At 39.4% G+C, this 23,014-nt stretch overlaps 1 protein-coding gene across 2 annotated transcripts in view; it reads left to right on the top strand.

Moving 5' to 3' along the window:
• Positions 1 to 10,679, top strand: part of asic2 (acid-sensing (proton-gated) ion channel 2) — a 308,022-nt gene extending 297,343 nt beyond the window's left edge. For both annotated transcript variants that reach the window (XM_061027348.1, XM_061027347.1), the window contains 5 exons: positions 5,006 to 5,159; positions 5,915 to 6,006; positions 7,121 to 7,200; positions 7,871 to 7,939; positions 8,565 to 10,679. In XM_061027348.1, coding sequence (XP_060883331.1) covers positions 5,006 to 5,159; positions 5,915 to 6,006; positions 7,121 to 7,200; positions 7,871 to 7,939; positions 8,565 to 8,666 — 497 coding nt within the window. In that variant the 3' untranslated portion in view covers positions 8,667 to 10,679. The remainder of the gene's footprint in view (positions 1 to 5,005; positions 5,160 to 5,914; positions 6,007 to 7,120; positions 7,201 to 7,870; positions 7,940 to 8,564) is intronic.
• Positions 10,680 to 23,014: the final 12,335 nt, after the last annotated feature.

Here is a 23,014-nt window from a genome sequence, read left to right as displayed (position 1 = left end):
ACAGTCCACAGCAGAATAGACTCTTGTTTATTGAAGCAGACAATCAAGGTTATGGAGAGTCAAATGTTCAAGACATTTTCTCTCACAGTTATTCCTCTACTCTGCTAATCTGGTGCACACAGCGAGCTGTCGATCATGCTGTTATAACCCACGTTTATAGTGTCAAATGACTTTTGTTTAAACTAAACACAAATCAGGAAGATATGAACTAACCTATAATGACATGAGCTATGTTTGAAGCAAATGTATTTGATATGTATTTTAAAATGTTTTGGTTTCAGCGTTGGGTAGCTGTTTTGGTGTCCATATTTTAATTTAGTCTATGTCACTGACAAAAGAATAAATGATTTGAAATGAACTAATGTTAGCTCTGTATGACTGTGTCAACAGCTTTCAAAAGTAGCATTGGTAATTAGATGACTTTTATTTATCGTATTAATATGTATCATAGGTTCAACATAACTAGATGCCTTAAACATCACACGCCAGTTCTTTAAGGGTGACAAGAGAGCCCACCACACCTTTCACTTAGCTGCCACCACACCATGCACAACATCCACTAACACAGCCCTGAACTGTGGCATTTTTTACCCCTCTGGACTTGAACAAAATATTTTTGAGTTTTGGTGGTTGATGTATTTAGCTCCTGAGGTTATGCCTTCAGCTACACTGAAATTGAAGTGCTCCCCCTAAAAACTGTTACAACACAGCAGGATATGGGAATATGGTCAGCTTGTGTTTTCTCTGTGACAGTGAAAGACCCTCAGCAGTCTTCTTTATTTCAGTATCACACATCTTGACCTGTCATTAAACTGCAGGCCTTCTGTGAAACACAATTTACTGAACATGATCACCGCGACTGCACAGTGGTTGTCCTCTATTCAGTGATGGAACATGGAGACTATGTTCCAATCTTTAAGTCTTTAAGTATAAGAAGTCCACTGTCACTCTGAATCACAAAGTAACGACTATAAACACAATGATGGTGAAGGATTTAGTGTAAGCATACTGCAGCCTGAACATTTGCTTTACATGGCCCTATACAGTACAACTCCTGTTAACCTGCTGCACTGAATTTTAAATCCAATTTCCCAAATCCTCTTTTCCTCTGGCTTGTGTTAATATGACAGTCATCAGTTTTTTTTAAACGTTTTTTCTTAATGTATTTTTTAATATCACAGCCATAAAGGTTTGTAACTGGCCAAACCTGTCTAATATCTACAATCTGATTAATTCCAGGTTCCTGAGCAAGGCAGGTTTTTTTTTTTCCCTGCTCTGATTTCCGCACCCAAGGGTGGGATTTAGTTAGATAAATAACACCTGAACCTGTTTTTTTATACAGCACTATGAAGTGTGCGATTGGGCTCCAAACATTGCTTTCATTGATGCATATAGCACATAAAAAAGCATGTTTGCTGACTTTTTCTGTTTGAAAAAAGTGCAAAAAAAAAAAATGACGTATAGAATTTTAGGAAGGAAAGTCCTCTCACTTTTATTGTTAGATATTAAAAAGATAGCACTTTAAACCTGGGGTAAATAAAACCAGAGCAGTCTATGGTCTGAATACATGAGCTCATTCTGGCCCTATACGACTTAAAACCTTCCCCTGGCCTTCTTGCATAGAAATGAAAGTTTCAACATACTTGACACAATTAGGTAATGTCCTGTTAGTCGAAAAGATTTTTTGGAGTTTTGCATTAATTTTAATACATAAAAGAGCAAACACAGTAACAACATGAATAATAGATGAACAATTATTTGTTTCAAAGGCATGCTAAGTATCCTATGACCTTTTCTACCTCAGCTGTTGTCCAGTGGGAGTTACAGTAACATCAGAAAACTTTTTATCCTCCCACGCCAGTCTCTCTCTGTGCTCAGCCCTCGCCTTGAGGACACATTTTTTTCTGGTAAGCCAAAAAGGTACCACAAAAAATAAAAAAAGTAGCCAAGGGCAACAAAAACTTTCAGGCAATCAGCAACAAGACTGCAGGCTGGAGGAGCATAAAGACACACAGGGTAACTCAGCAATATGTTATTAACAAGCACTGAAAAACACACGCTACAATGAATGAGGCTTTGGTGCTAATTACAGACACCTTCTTTGTTTGCTGTGATTGGCTTCAATTTTTCAACATTAAGCTTTCACAATCACACACATTTGCAAAGATACACACACAAACACACACAAACACACACACACACTTACAGCTTGGATCATTGAATGCAAATGAATTCTCATTTTGAACTCCATGCCAATTTGTTGTATCCGCCAGAGAAGATTTCACGGCAAAGTTTTGATTGGCTTTTCTTTCTCTTTGTCTGTGTCATTCAAGTTTTGGAGGCTTAACTGGAAATATTTTATTAATTTAAGGCAGCTGCATCTGTTGGCTGAGAACAGCTTGCTTTCTTGTGTTGTTGGTTCATAATTACTCACCCAGACAGAAAACTATTCATATATGACGTTTGAGCTGCTTAATCAACCTGCTCAAAAGTTGCTGAAATAAGAGGTTAAAGTTTTCTACATGACAGAAAATATATATTTAGAATTTTAATCAGTTGGTAATATCAGCTAGTTTTGCTGCAACATTTAGAAAACTACAAAAGTTATCAGGAGAAAGTGCATTATGGTAATTTGGTCTTTTAGATTATAATGTAATATAATGTGGGAGTGAAAAAAAGACCGAGGTCGATGGACAAATGTGAGAGGCTCCGAGAAGGAAATCAATCATTTGAATGCAGGAGGCCTTGCTCCCGTGTATCCAATAAAGTCTCATTTGAATAAAAATAAGAGTCCACTGAGAAGCCACATTGAATTTCCCCCTGCAATTACGTGACTGTGTGGCCTCGAAGGCTATTAGTGCACCATGGGGGATTGCAGCCTCATGCTCTGTGATCTGCAGGGCCGCCACAGAGCTGTCTCACTGAGAAATAAGCCTAATACGGTTAACTTTCTCCTTTTCATTCAGAGAATAAGCAGGGCAGGATTTGAAATTTGAGGAAGACTTTTAAATCCAAACAGAGAAGTTTGCAGTAGTGAAAATAAGGAAGTTGGTTATCTCTGAAGAAATAATGAGGTCTGTTTAAACTTTGTAAATCCAAACTCCGGCTTAAGAGAGTGATTTGTGAGGAGTGCGAGCAGCCTCAGTGCCTGAGAAGCTCTTGACAGAGCTATATTTGAAATGCTAGTGTCGCTTAGCGTTACCGTCACTGCGAAACAGTTGTTGTTATTCGGAGGCTATATGAAGGCTGTGAGCTTAACACGAAATCATCCAGTGCATGTTGCTTTTTTTTTTATTTCTCTGAGTCAAACTGCCAAAGCGGAGCCGTGTACAGAGCCCGTCAGTTCTGCATCAGGACTTTGTCTCTGTCAGGGTAAAGGCTGTTTCACAGAGGCTGCTTCAGGGCGTGTTTGTGTTTGGGGCTTTACATGCTCTCCCCACTGTGACTTTGACAATCACTCTGACTTATGCTGCTGTTAGGACACACTATAAATAGTACCAAGAGTGCAGTTCTGTCCCTGTGTTTATAGGTAGAGTATAATTGAGGTTAGGAGTTTGTTTCTGTGGCTCTCAGAAGACGTATGAACCTGACACTGAGCTCTAAGTGACAGAAGCATTAAGCCTGCTGTTTAGTTTACACCCATGAACCCATTAAGCTTTCATGCTGCAAGAAAACATTGATACACAGCTGGAATGAATGCACTTAAAACAACAGAGCAAATTAAAAACTCAACTAACTAAACCTATTTAAGTCACAATCCACATTAATAACAACTCTTTCTGTTGCCTCTGAATATAAATTAAGCACCCATTTTCCATGTAAATAAGTGTTCTGAAAGCCTCCCGTGTCGGTATGACAAACAGTCTGTTCAGTGAAGAGTGATTATTATGAATGTTTTATTGACATGTCAGTTGATCACAGACATCTTGAGACATTTTGAAAGGCAGAAATAGTAAATAATAGTTATTTTTGGTATAACCTTTAAAGACAGACAGGGCTGACAGCAGTCTCACACAGCCAACATGCAGCCTGAGGGAATGCAATGGAAGGGCGTGCAGCCGACACACTGGCAGCCTAAAACAGCCTCCTAACAGTCTTATACAACAGCTTTGTGAGATAAATTATATATCTGGTAAATGTGCTGTAATGTAAAACCACCCCAATCAAGAAATATGTTTTGGAAATATGTACTTTTATTGACAAAAATTCTCTCCACCCTTTGGCCAGCCCCAGAAATTAGCTTGCGATTCCAACAAAGGGTCCAAGAATCCTAATGTTTAGAACGATCACAATTTAAGATTATGTAAATTTTGATTTTTAACTCGTCCTTGATTATCATTCAGATAACATGAGTGGTCACGTTTTGCAGAACCCCTGAGAGACGTGAGCAAAAAGGAAATCTGATCAGTCCATGTCTGATTAAATTAGTTTTCTGTTCTGTGTTCATGACCGTACTGAAGGTGAAAAATATTCAAAGGAGTTTTAAAGATTAGGATTTAAAAAAAGAATATATATATATATATATATATGTATATATATATACATATATATATATATATATATCGGTGTGCTAACTTTTTACCTGCTGATTTTCTCATATGGTGTTTCATGAGGTGTCTTCAGAATCTCACAGGGTTTGTTTGCTCTGTGCCGATGACTCTTGTCCACAACTTTTATTGCTTTTTTTTTATTACCCAGTCTGGGTTCCAAACAAGCAGGAGAACTTTTGTTTTCCAGTTAAATATAAATCACATTTCCAGCAGAGTAAAAATAACTACATTTAGAAACGTGAGAGTATTTGGGAATCTATTCTTGGAATCTCAATTTGGGATATTTTCATCACATTGGTTGTCTTGTTATGTCTGCTGCTATGTAAAGAAGAGTCTTACTTTGAAATTTTCCCTCGTTCATTTTCCTCAATCCCTCCTCCCACATCTCGTTCATTTTTATCCCCCTCCGCCCGATTTAACCCCCTCGCCCCCTCCGCCTCCCCTCCATTATGAAGCTAAACTGTCGGCTGTGGAGAGCAGCAACTGCATGTGCAGGACGCCATGCAACATGACCCGCTACAACAAAGAGCTGTCCATGGTCAAGATCCCGAGCAAGACCTCCGCCCGCTACCTGCAGAAGAAGTTCAACAAGTCGGAGAAGTACATCACGTAAGTAGCCACAGCTGCATGTCGTGATGTTTTTCACTTTGCTTGACCTCCAGCAGACGATCAAAGGGACTACAAATGCATCTGTTCTTGTAGTTTGTTTGCCTTTTTAAGATGATTGTAGGTTAAATCATCGAGGTTTGTAGTGACAAATGTAAACTGTTTTTATTCTTATTATTATGGTCAGTCATGTATTCACAGCTATAAATAACACACAACAAATCCTCAGTTTTTATGAGGAAGTATCAGAATGTATTTATGTTATATTGCTTTTTTCGAATTTGTTTATTTTTACATTTATATCTTTTATACAGAAACTAAAGAACCATTTGTAAATCGGTGGAAGCAGATGATGATGTTTACAGCATTTGGGCACTAAACACTGGCATATCTCCTTATCCATGATTATATTCTCCAATCAACCTGCTGCAGTGGAAAGCTGAGCACCCCCAGAGAAAACATTCATTTAGAGAACATGCAAACTCACCGCAGAGATGATGAGGGGATCTTAACAGCAGTAACCACAGAGCCCCACATTTGTTTCCTTAAGTCTTTTAATTGGAGTTTCCAAACAGATTTAGTCTCCGTCTGGCTCTGCAGCAGCAAGTGTGCTCTCCTCCCACACAGTGGTTGTTTTTCCCATGATGCTGAGCTCTGTGTGAAATGGATGGACAGCGTTTGATTGTGTTTAGCCTGCCAAGTGTTCTGTGACTGATGTGGCATTCATTAAGACTAATGTCTTGTTTTGTCGTCAACAGAGACAACATCTTGGTGCTGGATGTCTTCTTTGAGGCTTTGAACTACGAGACCATCGAGCAGAAGAAAGCCTACGAGGTGGCAGGACTGCTGGGTAAGTTTGACTCATTGTGAAGTGTTAGCCACAGCCATGCTACTCAGAAATGTGTGTGTTGATTCATGGGGAGAACACTAGGCAACACATATTAATGTCACTTCTAGGGTTATTTACCAATTCATTCAGTGAAGCAAGGATCTTTTGCAATCTTATGGGCATGACATAAATGTAGACCCTTTACATTTCCAAATGAATGTACCTGAACTCAATAAATGGGATCTGAAATGCAGTTTACTCGGGACATTCTCTGCATAAGTAAGAAATATCTACAGTATAAGAAAAATGTTGGATTATTGAGGCTTAACTCAGACTCGACACGTTCTAAAAAAATTAGACATGGGCCCAAGCTTGTTTCACTCCTGTTAATATTTCATATTGAATTGACTATAACATTTTGCACAATAGCATCTATATTTAATGCACTATAACATCTATATTTAATGTAGCGCTTCTGAACAAAAAGTATACCGATTAAATAAAAACAGCCGGGCTTCTGGGACTTTTATAGCTCACATACCAGACTCAACTATTAATACCAGCAGGGTGAGGTGCCTCAGTCCCCGTTTGAGAAGCTGCACCAGGCCGGTACATGTCACTGTGTTTGCCACGCTCCAAAGCTTTTTGGTGAAAATGACAAGAAATTTAAAATCTTTTTATGGCTGCAAACAACACAAATAAAAAAATACTAGGATCTTTTGCTTTGTGTAGCTTTGGGACAAAGAATGGAATCAGGTGTTGATTTTGAACGCCATCACGGAAGAGTATAGTGAAGTTGTGGTGTTAGCAAGCTGGTGGTTACAAATCACCATCAACACCTTTGCTCTTTTTCTGCTCTCAAATTCTGGAATACCAATTGGATTGCACATCTTATCTTATTGTTTTGCACTAGGGCTACTTAAGGCTCAACTGCAGGTCACTATTTCAAACACTGTGGTTTAGAACACGAGATAGACAGTTTATCTCTATAATGTGTCTAAAGTGCTGTTAAACAACTTTAACTGACTCCTGGGAGCCAATCAGAATCGTGTGTTTTCCTCTACCTTGACATAATGTTCAATTCAACTAAACTAATTTCCTGTCTTATCCACTTCTATTTGTGTGGCCTGTTCAGGTGATATTGGTGGTCAGATGGGTCTGTTCATTGGAGCCAGCATCCTCACCATCCTGGAGCTGTTTGACTATGCTTATGAGGTCGGTGTCCGTTTGCTGTTTTCATACTTTTACTTCCGTTATGATATCTAATTACACCCACACATCGCCCCTCTAAAGGGCTCTCACTGTCTTCAGTCTGTGAAATCCGCTTCAAAAAGCCGTTGTTTTCATGTTCCAGTGAAGAGCTAGAGCTTTGGCCATGAGAGCTGACAGCAGAAACAATGTCACTGATACAAAAAACAAAGCAGATAAGAGCGAGATTTACTTCAGAGCTGACTCAGATGAAAGACTGTTGGATGGTACTTTTCCATTACCTTTTGCTCTGCTGTGTGCCGTCCTTTAGAGCGCCTCACGCTGCTTTCAGCTGCACAGGGTTCTGACAAGCACATAATAGTCTTCACCTCCCCAAGGGTTTTTGGAAATACACAGAAAAAGTATTTTTGTTTCCCTTTCAATGGCTTTAATGGAGTAATGGGGATAAGAACCCCTAACGTCCCTGACATAAGCACTTCTAAAGCCTCTTCAAACAGGATTCACGCTGAAATAATTGTGATGGTTAAGTTTGTTGCCACATTTTCCACCTAATTACACTCTGAAGCAGAATGTCCCTGTACAGCTGGTAATTACATGAAGAGCTCATAGAGACCTTTTATTACAGTCTGAATGATGTCTGAATCAAGTCTCCTGTTTTTTTCCCTCAAACCTGCAGGTGGTGAAAGACAGACTACTGGATTTGCTGAGCAGAGAGGACGAGGACGAGAGTCATGGAGAGGACGTGGTAAGCGCTGGACTATCTCTTCCCCTGTTTAGAGAAAAGGCACCAAACAAATCTCAGACTGTGCTCAGATTGACAGCCGAATGCCAATTTGGCAGGAAAAAGCTCTGCTCTTCGAGGGTGCCCTCAAGAATCCGAGGAGCGAGTATAGGAACTCTGCGGGGAGAAGCTAATCCCTCCTTAACAAGCACATGCATGAGCATCAGATCTCAGAATCACAGAATATACAGTGGAAGGAGAAGGCGGACACTGTTAGCATGACTGAGTAGTCAGGTTGAGAAGTGTCAGGTTATTATTTTCACTTTTACATCTTCTTAATATGCAAACTTGATTTGTTGACTGAGGGGAAATCCTAACACTACTTAGCACTGACTTGTTGGGTAACATTAAAACAGAGTGTCCTAAATAATAAAAGTAAATGTTCCATATTACAGTAGGAGTACCATCCAGTTCTATACAACAACATCTTGGCGTAGAACCAGTTATTGGACGTTAGCGTGCTAATGGTTAGCTCTCGAGCCAAAGAAGTGCTGTATTCGACTCTACAGATCGACACTAGAAACCTTTTTCCCACATGGATGCAAATAACTTTTTGGTGGGCTAAGAGTCGTTCAATCTTTTTTTCCAGAGTTCCTGTGACCCGGTGGCAAACCACTCGGAGACCATCAGCCACACTGTGACAGTCCCCCTGCAGACAACACTGGGCACCCTGGAGGAGATTGCCTGCTGAGGCCCTCCTCTGTTCCTGTCAGAGCCACCAACGTCCAGAGGCGTCCTCCACTGGGTGGCGCTACGTCCTCTGTCAAGGCACCCTGCAGGACCTTAAACAGAGGAAGGAAGAAGACAAGGACAAGAACAGAGGCTGGTCTAAGGACAGTGTTGCGCTCTGTCACACCGCCCTGTTCGAGGCACTAATGGGGATTAAGGAGCTGTCGGCCGGACTTATCGGCCCTCTCCGTCACCCTGCACCGGACTGTTGTGGGAGGGTGGCCTCCACTGTGCCAGAACTGCAGTGAGGTTTGCCCTGCACAAAGAAAAAAAACTCAGAGACTGGATGGGGCTCGTCCCTGTGCAGAATATCTATGTAACAAACACATTCTTATTACGGTCACTGCCAAATGAACTGTACAAACTCGCTTCTGAACTGTCCAAACTGCATGCAACAATCTATCTTGCTCTCTTTGCTGATGCATACGCTGGACTACAGTGTTGCTTTACTGTACATGTGTGCCATATCTGCAAGACAGGCCTGTGACACGGGCCAAGGTGAAATATGGAACTTCGAATGTACAGATTGAACATATGGTTGTTTAAAATCATAGTTCAGGATGTCAAGTCCTTTGAAACCTCCTCTAATGGGAGATTCATCATTTCTTAGTTACATATCATGAAGGGCAAGAGATTGGTGATGTGTGAGCATTACTGAGAACAAAAGAACCCTGGGGATTTTACTTTGTTTACTGAAAACCCAGCCAAATCTGAACCTTTTGCAGCCCTCTTTTTGCATATTTTTTCACCCGTCAGTTTCAGCTAAATCAGTTTCTTAAAAGGCATGTTAGCTCCGTGTCTCATGGATTTGCCAAGCTGTTCTCCAGAGACATCTTTAAAGGGATGTCATACTCTTACTGTAAATAAAAGACTGGATTTTGGATGATGCACCTCAACACAGCATCCAGCTAGGTGAGGTAGAATCTCAATTTGTTTGCCTGCCAGACAGTAAGCCGTGTACAAAACGCTGCAGCAAATGAATATGCCCCTGGTGTTGTGTAACCATTGCTTCATTAAGATAATCTCACGGTGATATTTCAGACAGCCACTTCATCAAGGATGGAATCATTCTGCCGGCTAGAAAACAATCGACGCAGTCTTGACAATTTACACCATCCCCATCATTTAAAGTTGATAACAAAAGCACCGACAAAAGGCTAAGGCTGGCTGTTCTTCTAAGGTGACAGGGTCTGCTGTGTTATGATGTAAATATCTGTGTTTTTTTCCTCATAAAAACGGGTACCACGCAGACATGCCTGAGGCAGAGCCTATTTAAAGGAACTGCAGTAAAACAAGCACTCCAGGGCCAAAAGTGACTACATACTGTATTTGTCACATTTTTTTGTGATGTGACTCAATCTTCAGCTCTCAGTAGGTGAGAAAGTTATATAACAAGCATTAGCACTTCGGGGTTAGTTGAATGTCATGCTTAAAAAAAATGAACACACTTTGCAACAGTGTGAGCACCAGGAATCCTCTCCAATACAGGTTAAGATGAAATGTCAGTGTCCTCTGAAACAGCAGGTACATATATATCACATATATATATATGGCTTAACACCAAAAGCTTGTATGAGACCGAGTGGAAGATTTAGTGCATCTAGGTTTTCTGATTCTCGTCCATGATCGTCCCAGGATGGTCTCTGTCATCATGGTAACGTACCTCACAGGTAGGAATGAGTTCAAGTGCTTTGTAAGAGTGTCTGAATTATGATTTCCCATGTGTAGCTTGACCTGCTGTCTTCTGTGTACTATCTCATGTTGTGGCTTCAGACCGACACGATCCTCAGCTGACCTGCGGGAGAGGTGAGACGAACCGGTCTTTTTTCTCTCGGTGGCGATGACACTGGCTGTTTGCTCTCTCTACTTTGGCTTCAATTGTTTCGGCAGAGCAGCGTTTTCTCATTTTGTGATGCAGCATACAGTGTGTGTTTTTAACGTGAAACGATTAAATTAAAATGTTATTTTGCAATGATGGTGTTCTGTTGTGTCAAGTCTGAGCAAGGAAACTTCATGTGTGATGCACTAAGGTCAAACTGCTTTAAGCAGGACATAACATAAAAGAAACACAATGCAAGATATAAAGCAATCCCTACCAGTGGTAGCATGCTAACTTTAGGCTGTGTGTATAAAGAGTGGAAGTTATCATTTTGACTTGTGGACTGCAGTTTTATAACATAATGTTTCATGCACAGGCTGAGACATTGTTTTTTTGGAGTCTGTCCCTTTGTCCGCCATTTCCGCATCATGTCCTTCCTCCTAATCAATCAATCAATCAATTTTTATTTGTATAGCGTCAACTCATAACAAGTGTTATCTCGAGACACTTTACAAAAAGCAGGTAAAAAGACCTTACTCATTGTTATGTTGCAAAAAGCAGGTAAAAAGACCTTACTTATTGCTATATTACAAAGACCTGGCCTATCCATCATGAGCACTTTAGCAAAGCAGCAAAAGTTACAGTGGTAAGAAAAAACTGCCTTATTAAAAGGCAGAAATATTCGGCCCTCCTTCTGACAGGAAATATATATGTTATATTACATATCCATTGAGATCAGGGATCTCTTGTTCAAGGGAGAGCTGGCCAAGAATAGCAGCAACACACAGTTTCAACAACAAAAACACAAAAACTCATAAAAAGAAAATCAGCTAAAACAGCTGCATACGGAAAGTTTAGATTCAAGACTCTTCACTAAGGATTTAAAAACATTCAGTCTAAGTTCTGCAGTTTAAAATCAGACTGCATGTTGTAGCTGTGAGGGGTGTATTATATATACATATATATATATCTCTATGTATATATATTCAGGGGCAGGCTGTCCTGAAATTTTCAAGACATTTTCCTGAGCACGTGTGTGAAAAATGCATAAGTCTGGAACTGACACATTGACAGACCGCCTCTCTAAAGCTGTGTTGCTGTAGGCTCAAAATAATTTCAAAGAAATAGATTGAATGAAAAGGTTACCCTTTAAATGGATAAACAGGAAAAAAGGCAACAGCCCAGAGAGAAAAGAATAAGTAGTCAAATCAAATCAAATGCATGGAGAGATTTGAGCCTCCGTATAAAAGAGCAGAGAGTTGGAGCTGACCTCATGGTTTTTCCGTGTACAGCCTCGCAGTGTTCTTCAGTGAATGTGTCGTTTTCTTTAGAGGTTTTGACAGCGACCTACAAACTGACTCAGAGACATTCTCAACTTTTAGATGTGGGAGTTTGGAAAGAAAACAGAGAAAATGAATCGGCACAAAGGGCCTGACATATCCTGCAGAAAGAACTGGAAGATAGCAAGCCAGGCCGGATCAAAATGTACAGTAGCTTGGCAAGGTGCGATTTCCCCTCTGACATCCGTGATACATGCTCTTAATGTCGGCTGAAGTGTTTCTGCGATGCACAGCTCCTCGGACAATGGAGGAGTTGTGCCGTAGCAGCGGAAGAATCTACTTGAGACCTGATTCAGTATGTCTGTCAGGTTTTATTAAGCGTTGTTGCTCTTTGGAGAATCCAACAGCAGAAACAGCAAGGACAACATCACAGTGCTTTGCCTGCTCCCTGCAAACACATTTGTTAACTTAATTCAGCCTAATAAGGCGTCTGATTTTAGTAATTTATAGATGAACTTTGGGCTTTGGGATTTTCTGTTTAGTTTAACTTCAGATTCAAGTATAACATTTTTTAAGTCACTTCTTTGGAAAGTGAACCCATGCTTTGGTTGACTTGTATCAGTATTCCGCTCACTGCCAGAGACTCTTATCTGAAGCTGCTGCCGGCTGAGGTTCAGACTCAGTTCAGTCCCAGTTCATTTAGCAGATACTTAGGCAGCGGAAATTGCCTACAGGTCAGCCACAGTGCAGCAGCAACTCATTGTCAACAGACTGGTTCCCCTGTTAGATCAGGTATTCACACGGAGAAAAGGTTGCACAAGTACTCTCAAGAGCATTGTGGAAACAATGAGTTCAAATACTTTAGTGACTAAAAGTGTTTCATGGAGTTATTTCATGTGCTAACACAAGAAGTGAAAACGTTTGAGGATGCCAGAGAGGACAGGAGGAGCAGCAGAGTTTGTGCAGCAACAATTATTAGGTCTTTATTATTATTATAAAGTAAAGTAAAAAAAATAATTAGGCTTTGATTTCTTCACTTTACAATAGTGATTTCAGGTTATTCATAATACTTTATTTCCTATATTACCATAAAACTTCCATTAATAGCCCAGGCTTTATTTTCTTAGTCTATAAAATTAATTATTATTTGGGACAAGACACGCCAATAGTAATACAAACAAAACTCGTGCACATCAAAGATAGGGAAGACTATACCTTTGTAAAGTTACATCATGAATATTTAACTGTGCACAAAGTTATGATATGAATAAACAAATTAAGCTACAAACCAAGAAATGTGTTTTACTTCTTAAGACAGTATGCCACTGAAACGCGTTCTAGCATCATTCTGTCTTTCTTTGACAAATGTTAAAGTTCATCTTTATTTTTTGTGTCTTGCTGCTTTTTCTCCATATTTTTAATATGAGAATTTATCAACACTAAATACACAGGGGCCTCTAATTGAAACCTGTCTTTGTTATTATTATGCAACCCAATCAGGCTAGTCAAAGGGACTGGGCTTTAAACTGGGATGGACTTTATTTTTAAAGATTTACTCTACATCAACAAAAAAGGTAACTAAGGGCCAAGGAAATCTTTTTAGAGCAGTAATATTTTAAAAGTATTTTCATCCTAGACCTAGTAAATTATGGATGCAGCAAACATGACGTCACCCATTGGTACAGAAATTAGTAAACTGTCATGTTTCCTATAAGTTAAGATTCTATTTGTAGGGGTATAGCTGATCACATATTGTGTATCTATAAAAACCAGAGAAGCCTTGAGAGTTTGTGTCCACTCGTCCTAATCTGTTGGCAGATCAAGGCGTGGTTGACAGCAGGTACAGGGGAACTTAAAGGAACTGGTCTTCAAATCACTACAGCTTGACATCTTGTTGGCTGGGAAAAGCCAACTAGATCCTGACTCTCCTGACACCAGACCATAGAAACAGCAAATTAACAGACTTAAATTGAGACGAAATATATGATACGAAAACATCCTAAATTTGTTTACTTTTAAGAAAAGCAGCCTCAGACTTTGCTGCTTGTTTTGAACTTTTAGAAATGTATTCAGACATGTAAAGTTGTTCGGCCAGGCTCTGCTCTCCCCAAGTGACTTTCTTCTTAACAGTGCTGTTGCTGAAAGCTACCTGAGGTTTAACTTTTGCAACTTTATTGAACAAATAGCACATCAAATAAACATCCACAGAACACTTAATGATTGCATAATGGTTGTTTTTCATTCAGAGACACAGACGTCAGCTTGATTGATTTTTGTACGTCAAGTAGCTCTTCTGGAGGGATAACAGCAAACATCTTGCATATGGCAGCCTTCAAACAGAATGATGTTTAACACTTGTATTTGTCTCTCTTTTTACACAAGTTTGTTATGTCTCTGAGGAGGTGTTGTGTGACAAATTCAAAAGACTTGTCCCTGATGCAAATTGTTGAAAAGGGCAAAGAAAGAAAAAAACCTTTGCATACTTACTAGAACCAGTGTGTCTCTCTCAAACCAAAAAAAAAACACAAACACTCAAACTTGTGTTAGAAAAGTGCTCAGGTGTTCCAGCAGTGAGGCATCCAGCCAGTTTGTTCCAATCAGCACAGAACTTGTTTGAGTGGGGGGGGTGGGGGACAAGACAACAGAGCAGTTCTGTGAGAAAGCCAGAAGGCTGTGATACGATGATAGTGCAGCCTTCACTTGAAGGATGTGATTGTTTTGAATGTTTCACTGTCAGCCTGGGAGGAGGGTGAGCATCCACCTCTGAAACACACTCAGTGGTAACAGATAAAACAGCTAGCAAGTCTGTTAACATGCTCATCATACAATATATTCTAATTACAAGTGAAATCAGGGAACTAGAGATTCTTTGTTAACCTGCAAAGTGTTTTAAAAAAGCCCATAGCAATCTATTAAAACTTTAGTTTATACATTCAAAAGTCTTGTCTTCTCTGAAAGTCATAGAAGACAAAAAAACAAATATTCCAATTTGGGAAGCTTACATTTAGGTACCTTTTTGTAAAGATAAACAAAACTTTAATTTATCTATTAACATTTATACTTAAAGCACTGGGAAGTTTGTTTCTTCATGTGAGAGAGAGGTTATTTTTTAGATTAGGATATCTGTTTGTAAGAATGGGTAAGTCAAAAAACGACTTTACTGGTTCAACTACGAAAAGGTTAAAAAGTTTGGTTGTTAGCCATGGACACACTAGTGTGGCAAAGATTTCACCTTAAGTCAACAATTAGCAGATGTGTTTTCTTGGTTTCATCGTTTTAAATTGAACACTCACCAGTACATGACATTTTAATGATATAAAATACCTTGATAACCATTAATATGTCTCAATACCGCTGGTGTTCAGGCAGCCATAACTGCAGGCGTAATGTTTCTCTACTCGTGCGCCCCCAATAAACCAAACGCTCTGTCCAATTCTTGTATTTGAGATATCCAAGCAAAGCCTTTTTAGAACTTAATTACATCTGGCACAATCACAAACAGAGGATAGCAAGGTGTTGATTCTAGTTTTGAAATTCTATATAATTTTCTTAAGGTTGTCTGCTGAAATTCTTGGATGCACAATTTAAATTTGCAACTACTTAGCTACAGGGAAGTCATGCTGAGAGTAAAGGTAGTGTAAAAATGTAACCCAAAGTAGTTGCTAAAGATACATAATGAAATGTATTGTTCTTTACACATTCATGAACTACCATGAAATGTAATGAAACCCATTCAAAGCCCGAGGAACACAAACAGGATATAGATGTTCACCACATTTGTCTGTTCACTTGTAAAGTGAAGTAAAGTCAACTCACAATTCAAGCGCAGATTGAAAAAACATGTCGAGCATTTTTTGAGATTTGGCTTTTTGAGCTGTATGATTATCTACATAGTGAATTTTTTGATTATATTTACTTTTTTCATATCACCCACAGCTGTCAATTCATGCGTTTGGTTTCTAAAGGGAAGCTTTAACCTCTATCTTTCTTTTTTTAGAATATCTGAATGATTCACCACTACAGATGGCACGCTCATCGGTTAAAGAACAAAACATCAGTCTGGATTTGCACCGTTTGATTTAATCTTTTCGTCACTCACAGTTAATCAGGCATCACATGCGCGCGTACTCTTCATTCATGTCAGAGAGAGAGGAAGGCACAGTGAAGAGATTAGAGAGAAAATGGGAGCTAATTAGAGCTTGAACAAAGAGACAGTGGGAGAATTGACAGCGGAGAGACGCATGAAGAAAGTAGAGAACATCTCAGGGAGAGGGATTGAAACCGGGGCTTCATTTTCTCTTTCTAGCTTGTTGTGACAGCCGGTGACAAAGTGGGAACAGGGAGTTCTCGGCTGAATTCTACATCCAGTACAGAACAGTTCTACAGTGGCTGCTTTATATCAGAAACTGCAGTTAACCTTGAGATTTATTATTAATGTGAGAGCAAATTTGATGCACCAAAAGCAAAATTGAATTGTCTTCAATCAGAAGCCAAAGTGGCAGAACTGTTGACTTCATCCCTCTAAATATTCTCTTTGTTAGCGGTATAAGGAGCTTGAACACAATTAGAAACGATTCTTTATTCTGTTTCTTCTCCTTCTCGTTGGGACAACAGGTGGTCTAAAACTCCAAGGTCATAATTACACAGCAAAATAGCTTCATGATTTATTTTACATATAGACTTGTAGTCCATTACCCGGGGCTAAATCCTATTTAATTACCTGTTGACTCTGATTATTGCTTAAGTTGATTACTAATTTAATCACCAGCCTCTGACTCATCAGGGCTTCTAATACAGGCTCCTAACAGGCCTCTGGGAAATCAGAGGCATTCACTAAATAGTAAACTTAACTAACAATCTTCCTAGATAATGAAACACCACATGCCCATTTGTTATGTGTCAACATTCCCAACATCCTTCTGGAGCATTTTGCAGTTTGCATGTAGCATGATGATTAGTAAACCAAGGCTGCAACATCCGTCACACCTGTCAACTCATCATAGCGTGATGAGCTAAAGCCCTGACAAATGTTCTCTTTAAGACATTCAACTGCACTAATAAATGGACCTGTATGCCTTCAGATGTCACCTCCATGTCGCTTTTCTTGAAATTTCATTTAAAATAAAATGTATGTTTGTCTGCTGAGGGCTTACGTACAAATTGCTCAAATAACCTCTAAATTGTTGTAGAATGGAAATGTGAAGAAGGACTGAGAATATTTGAAAAAGAAATCGAAGTGCAAATACCTGAGTATATAAAGTTTAGCAGAGGGCTCTTAACTTTCCACCACTGCTCTAAACAGTAAACAAAACACTTTTTATTTGTTACACTGATACTAATTCCAATTGCTGCTAATTGAGGTCAATGTAGTAAAGTCATGAAAAAATCTGAACCTTGAAAGAACAAATCAGGTTATTTGACATACATGCTGCGAGTAGCTGAAAATGATTTTGAGATGTGAGTCCACTCAAGGAAAGTGTCAGAAAAGTAATTACCCTCTCTGAACATAAATACGATTGGGAATGAAGATGATTACTTTTTTGTAATACTAAGATTAGGAGTCCATAGCCATGTTATTATCTCTGACTGTTTCAATGAACGCTTTGTGTTCGATCACACTGAGAATGCTAATAATCTGATGCTTAGCAGGAAAACAATTTCATTTTCACCATCTTTCTTTTGCCTGTCATTATGCTAAATATGCTTATTAGCATTGAGCTCAGTATCCCATTAGTTTGGCAATCAAAACTTTTTTTTGGGGGGTTATTTTTTGGGCATATTTGCATTTATTAGATAAGACAGCTGGAGAGAGAGAGGAAACGTTGGGAGGAGAGAGTGCAGGACGTCATGTGGCAAAGGGCCGACGTCGGTTTTGAACCCACAGCCACTGCGACGAGGACTATAGCCTCTGTACATGGTGAGCGCAACATAACCACTGGGCTATCTGCACTCCCTCAAACCTTTCTTTAAGTTGTATTTTTATGCCATTTTTGATTTTGTTGGGTAGGACAGCAGAAGGGAGACATGACATGTCGGGCGGAGCGAGGGGGATTTTAACCCATGGCTGCTGCAACGAGGACTACAGCCTCTGTACATGGGATGTGCAACATAACCGCTAGGCTATCTGCTGACAACAATGAAACAACATTGACACAAGATGAAAATGAAGAGATCCAGGACTCCTGTGCTATGTAATTGTTGGACTAATTTATTCAACAGATGTGGAAATGTTTTCTTGTTTTTTTTATGGATCACCACAGTTCACATTTCTTACCGTCTGGTTACCATGAGTGAGTTAACCAAATTTAATGTCATTTCATGTTTCAGTTGAAGTGAAGATGGAACACAAAAACGTCATGCACGTCCGCACAGAACTTCAGAAAAAGAATCTCCAGAAAGAGAGTCTCAATCTCACCTGTGAAAATAAACACACACTGAAATTTTCATTTAAATTCAAATTAACAAATGAATAATAAAAGACGCACAAATCCCAAAACAATCACAGTCATATAGTGGTGGAACAGGTAGGGGTCGAGTGAGCGTGCCTGGTTTCTACAAGTCTGTTTGTGTGATATGGTGTGTGATATGGTGTGTGTATGTTGTGCGCATGGTGTGTGTGTGTACTCTTCAGTATTGAGCCAAGCAGTGATAGATTACACAACCTGCAGGGGAGATCCGGGCCAAAGCAATGAAAGCGAGGACATGAGGGAAACCTATAGGGAAGAGCCTCTACTATTGCAATCATTAGTTCTGAGGCTCATCCATCACAGAGAGATCTACTTGGTAAGAGTTACATTATGAAAAAAGTCATCTGGGGAGATTACCGTGTGGCCTTGGCTCTGAACAGTGCCTAAGAGGCAGTTTAGATTAGATGGAATAACCCGATAAAGGAGGAGCAGACGCTGCTGTGCGTTATCATGTTCAGCTGTTCAGTTCTGAATCAATGACACACAGTCTTTATCATTATCACTCCTGAGAAATGTGTATTTACCAGCTTTTTATTTCCTCTCATATCTCACAGAGCAGGTAAGTAAACAAAGTGAAGTGTGACAGAGCTCTCAGAGCCTGAAGGCAACTGGAATGAGGATGTTAACATTATCACCACAAAACAGTTTTAGGGAGAAAACATCTCGAAAAAGCTAAAAATATCTATCCTACACCGGGCTGCCTCGTGCTCTGCTTGTGCCATCTAGTGGAGATATGGATCATTGATATGACCTCTAATATTCTCCAATGCCCCCTCTTTACTTCTGATTTCTTTATGACTGGACCATAGAATAAATTAAAAAATCATGACATTGTAGCTGCTCTGTCCCAAAACGCACCTCTCTTCAGCAGGGGTGTTTCTACGGGGGCCGGGAGCAGCATGAGCCCCCATGACATTAGGTTGACCACCCAAGAAGCCATCCCAACTATGATTGGCTATCTGCCCAGTAAGAGGCCTGACTTGAGTTCAAAACAACATACTGGTGCAAGTCATTATGTAGTATATTTTCATTTAATTGTAACTTTAATAACCCTTAACCTTGTTAACAATATAAATCTGCATGAAGGAGGGAGGGAGGGAGTAGCAGAGATAACTCTGTTTTCTTCCACTTCACGAGCGTATTAATATGGTTAATACAACAGCTAATCATATAGTTATGAAACCAATGGAAACATACTTCTAACTGAAGTATAAAACAACTATCACAACTTGGTGAACAACCAAATCTTCTGTCTTCCACGGCTCCGAGGTAGAGCCTCCAATTGGAAGAGCGGTGCAATCCCCAGCTCCCTCAGCAATAAAAGTGCAGTCGAGGCAACATTATCACTTTATTTATTATATACATTAATATATACACAGCTTTTTGTTAACAAAGAGGCTATAAAAAGCTAGTTGGGATGCATATAATGTGTTATTAATTTTTTAGACTAAATAAAACGTCCAATTAAAATTTTAATAGGAGGAAAAGGTTACAAAGTTGTTTTTTAATATAATGAGAGCAACTTTGTCGGACAGACTGGAGTCCCTGGATTATACAATAGCGTCTGACTAATCAGCTCATTGGTAACACCTGCTATCGTCTAGTCACTAAGAACAAACACACAAAGGAAGCAGACGGCTAATGACTTCATGAATTATCACTTTTGATGCAAAACTGATCAAACGTCCCTCTCTGGAAAAAAAAGGTAAGACTTTCTGTACTTCAGAAAATGTAAAACTTCTTCAACAATTGAAGAGCAACAAACAGCTTTGAAATAGTAGACACTGTAGACAGTAGAATCCCCATAAATACTTCATATTTGGAAAGGTCAACTCTTTCCAATCGCTCTGTCATTAAGACATCTGAGAACTTCTGAGATGTAGTTTACAAACAGTTTCTGAATGATTTGCATCCACAGCTCATAAGTCAAACAGGAGAACAAGCGAGCAGTTCACCCGCTTAAATCTGAAGGTCATCCCATTCATCAGATGGGAACCATTCTCTAAACTGCACTCTATCTTCAGCTGCGGCCCTAAACCTGAATTACATCCAGTCTGGCTCATACTGAGGCGCTGCTGTGCCAAACACCTTATACCTGTAATTGAATTGAGATTCTATAATAGCACAATATATCATCATCATTAAAGCTGACTCCAAGGCCCAAACGAGCTAAAGGCTCCCCATCGGACAAGGTTCATGATCATTTATTTTATTATTTTTCTGCCATCCATGCCTGAAAATACACTCATCACTACTTCAGTCTCTCTAATAAATGTTGCATATTTTGATGTTTTAAACCATTTATAAGAACCAACCTTTTTGCCCTCAATTAATTAGGATGCTATTGTTAAAAAAAAAAAAAATCCCTTTGCAAGTAATCCAAACCTTATCTGAAACTATTAGAAAATATCATTAATCATTTAGCTAAAATAAATGCTGCATTGATTATCATTCCCTGCATGGTTCTGCTCTTTGCCTTGCCAGTTTTCTGTTTGTCCTCTCTTCTCTTGCTTTCTTTTGTCCTTGAGAAGAGTGCATGAAACTCTTTGAAATGCTTCATTTAACTTCATAGATTTTTCTCAGTGCACACAAGGACACCATGCATCGATTAGGCAACAATATGAATCATTCAATATCTTGTGTAGGTTTGGTTTACCTGTAATTATTTTGCAGTTGCCTTGTTTCTGAAAGCACATACATTTCTGGATAGAGACTGATATAGAGACTGACAAAAACAATAATTAAGTGTTGTTGTATTTTCATTGAGCAAACCAGACAGTAAATCATGTGCTCATCCACAGCAGAGGATAGTGACTTTACAAAGTACATCCTCGTATGCTAAGGATGGAGCTAGTATCAGGGCATGTTAAGATTGGTTTAGCTGAATGAATATTTTGGTTGCTGAAACACGCCCGTGTAGCTTGTCTTTCTCGCCTTCTAGCTAGCAAGTGATGAAAACAACAAGAACAACAGTTTAAGGCCAGTAGCAGGATGTATAGCTCAAATTGGCGTTTTAATAAGGGCTCTTATGCGACGTCATTTGTTTTTGGAGAAAGTGGACACTCAAGAAACTACAGCTTTTCACACATCCATAATTAGCTTCAATTTTCAACACCAGAAGTTGCTGCTTGCTGATACCCTGGTTCATTCTTGATGCTAAGCTAAGCTATCCTGACTTCAGTTCAGGTTTAAACTAAACTACTTTTAATTGCTTTTTAGAGAGGTTCAAGCTTCTGGCAGCTCCTATAATCCATTTTGCAGATGTGTTTGTGATAAAAACAGATGTGTCATTGTTTCTACTTGGCAGGTTTTGGGAGTCTGTGGCCTCCATTATAACTGCTGAGCTGGGGACTGAAGCATATTGTGTTTGTCCATGATAAATGTCAGTGGATCTCTGTGCAGCCTCAGCACACCTTTACATTAACATAGTTTCATGTCCTCAGTGGAGCGGCTTCACTAATTAGAATGATTGTTAGCCAGTTTAATTGGCTCTGTCAGCTGCCGTCTCAGGAGTCTCAGGATGCTCGCAGAGGTAATTGCATATGAGGGAGAGGGAAAGAGAGCTGATGATGAACCCTAACAAAACTTACAGCAAAACCTGCGCTACACATTCAGAATAATGGGCTCCCTATCTTTTTTCAATTACAGATACTAAATGGGGACGGTAATGAGGAATTAATACAAAAAGGTGTTTACTACAAGAAAGTCAGAAGAAGTAAATACAATTTTAGAGCAGGTTGATTAGAATTTAATTATGAATAATCTCCTGAAATATATCCTATGATTGATCTCAAAGACTCAAAAGTTGATTTTAAAACAAGTGTTTTTTTAGTTTCTTTCAGATATCTCTCCAAAATGCCATTGCTGTGAGATCCAAGAAACTCAACAGATTTTTAATTATCTTTAAGGCAAACTTTTGGATCAGTGGTAGAGTCGGTCGTCTTCATACCAGAAGGTCGGAGTTCCATCCCCAGCTCCTGCAGCCACATGTCTGATGTGTTCCTGGGAAAGATACTTAAGCCTGAGTTGTTCCTGCTGCTTCCTCAACAGCAGTGTGTGTGTGTTTATGTCGGGATTAGTTACTTCTAATGGTGAGACTGTTAAAATGATTGTTAATGGATTATCCGAAATGTTACCATGGATTGATTTTGCTGTTATAAACTGATTCGTTTTACTTATTTAAGATTTGATCTATTAATTTTAAATAGAACCTGATAATATATAAAGTGGTTGAAATCCTCCCAATCTTAACAGACACTGTACAATTTAAAGTGCTGCTTACATTAGAACTGTCATCATGTTTAGAAAAGTTTTAAAATATATATTTTTTAAACGTTGACTTTTTTTCATAACAAGTTTCCTCCACCGCCTCAGCGAAGAAATGACATTGTTCTAACCTAAGGCTTTCAGGTACTTCTCGAGTGCATCTAAATTCTTCCCAGACCTATGATTTGTTTTGAACTTATCTAGCACTGTGACAATAATCTGTCCCCAGAGCACGCCGCCTGCAGAACAACACTGATAGAGCCGCGACGTGTGAGGACGGCTGCTCTTGTGGACTCCTTCCAGACTTTTAGATGCATTAAATGAACAGCATTAAAGCTGAGAACAGCGAGGAGGTAAACACACACATTCAACATTCTGACATTATAGTGCTGGTGCAAGCTGCGGGTTGTCACGGGAGGGATGAACATCTTAAAGGGAAACGTGGAGGGGAAGAATCAGTCTGATGCAGCAGCAAACA

The sequence above is a fragment of the Labrus mixtus genome, chromosome 20 (assembly GCF_963584025.1).
Source record: "Labrus mixtus chromosome 20, fLabMix1.1, whole genome shotgun sequence".
NCBI classification, from domain to species: domain Eukaryota; kingdom Metazoa; phylum Chordata; class Actinopteri; order Labriformes; family Labridae; genus Labrus; species Labrus mixtus.
Note: the sequence above shows the minus strand (reverse complement) of the source record. Positions and strands in the feature narration are given on the sequence as shown.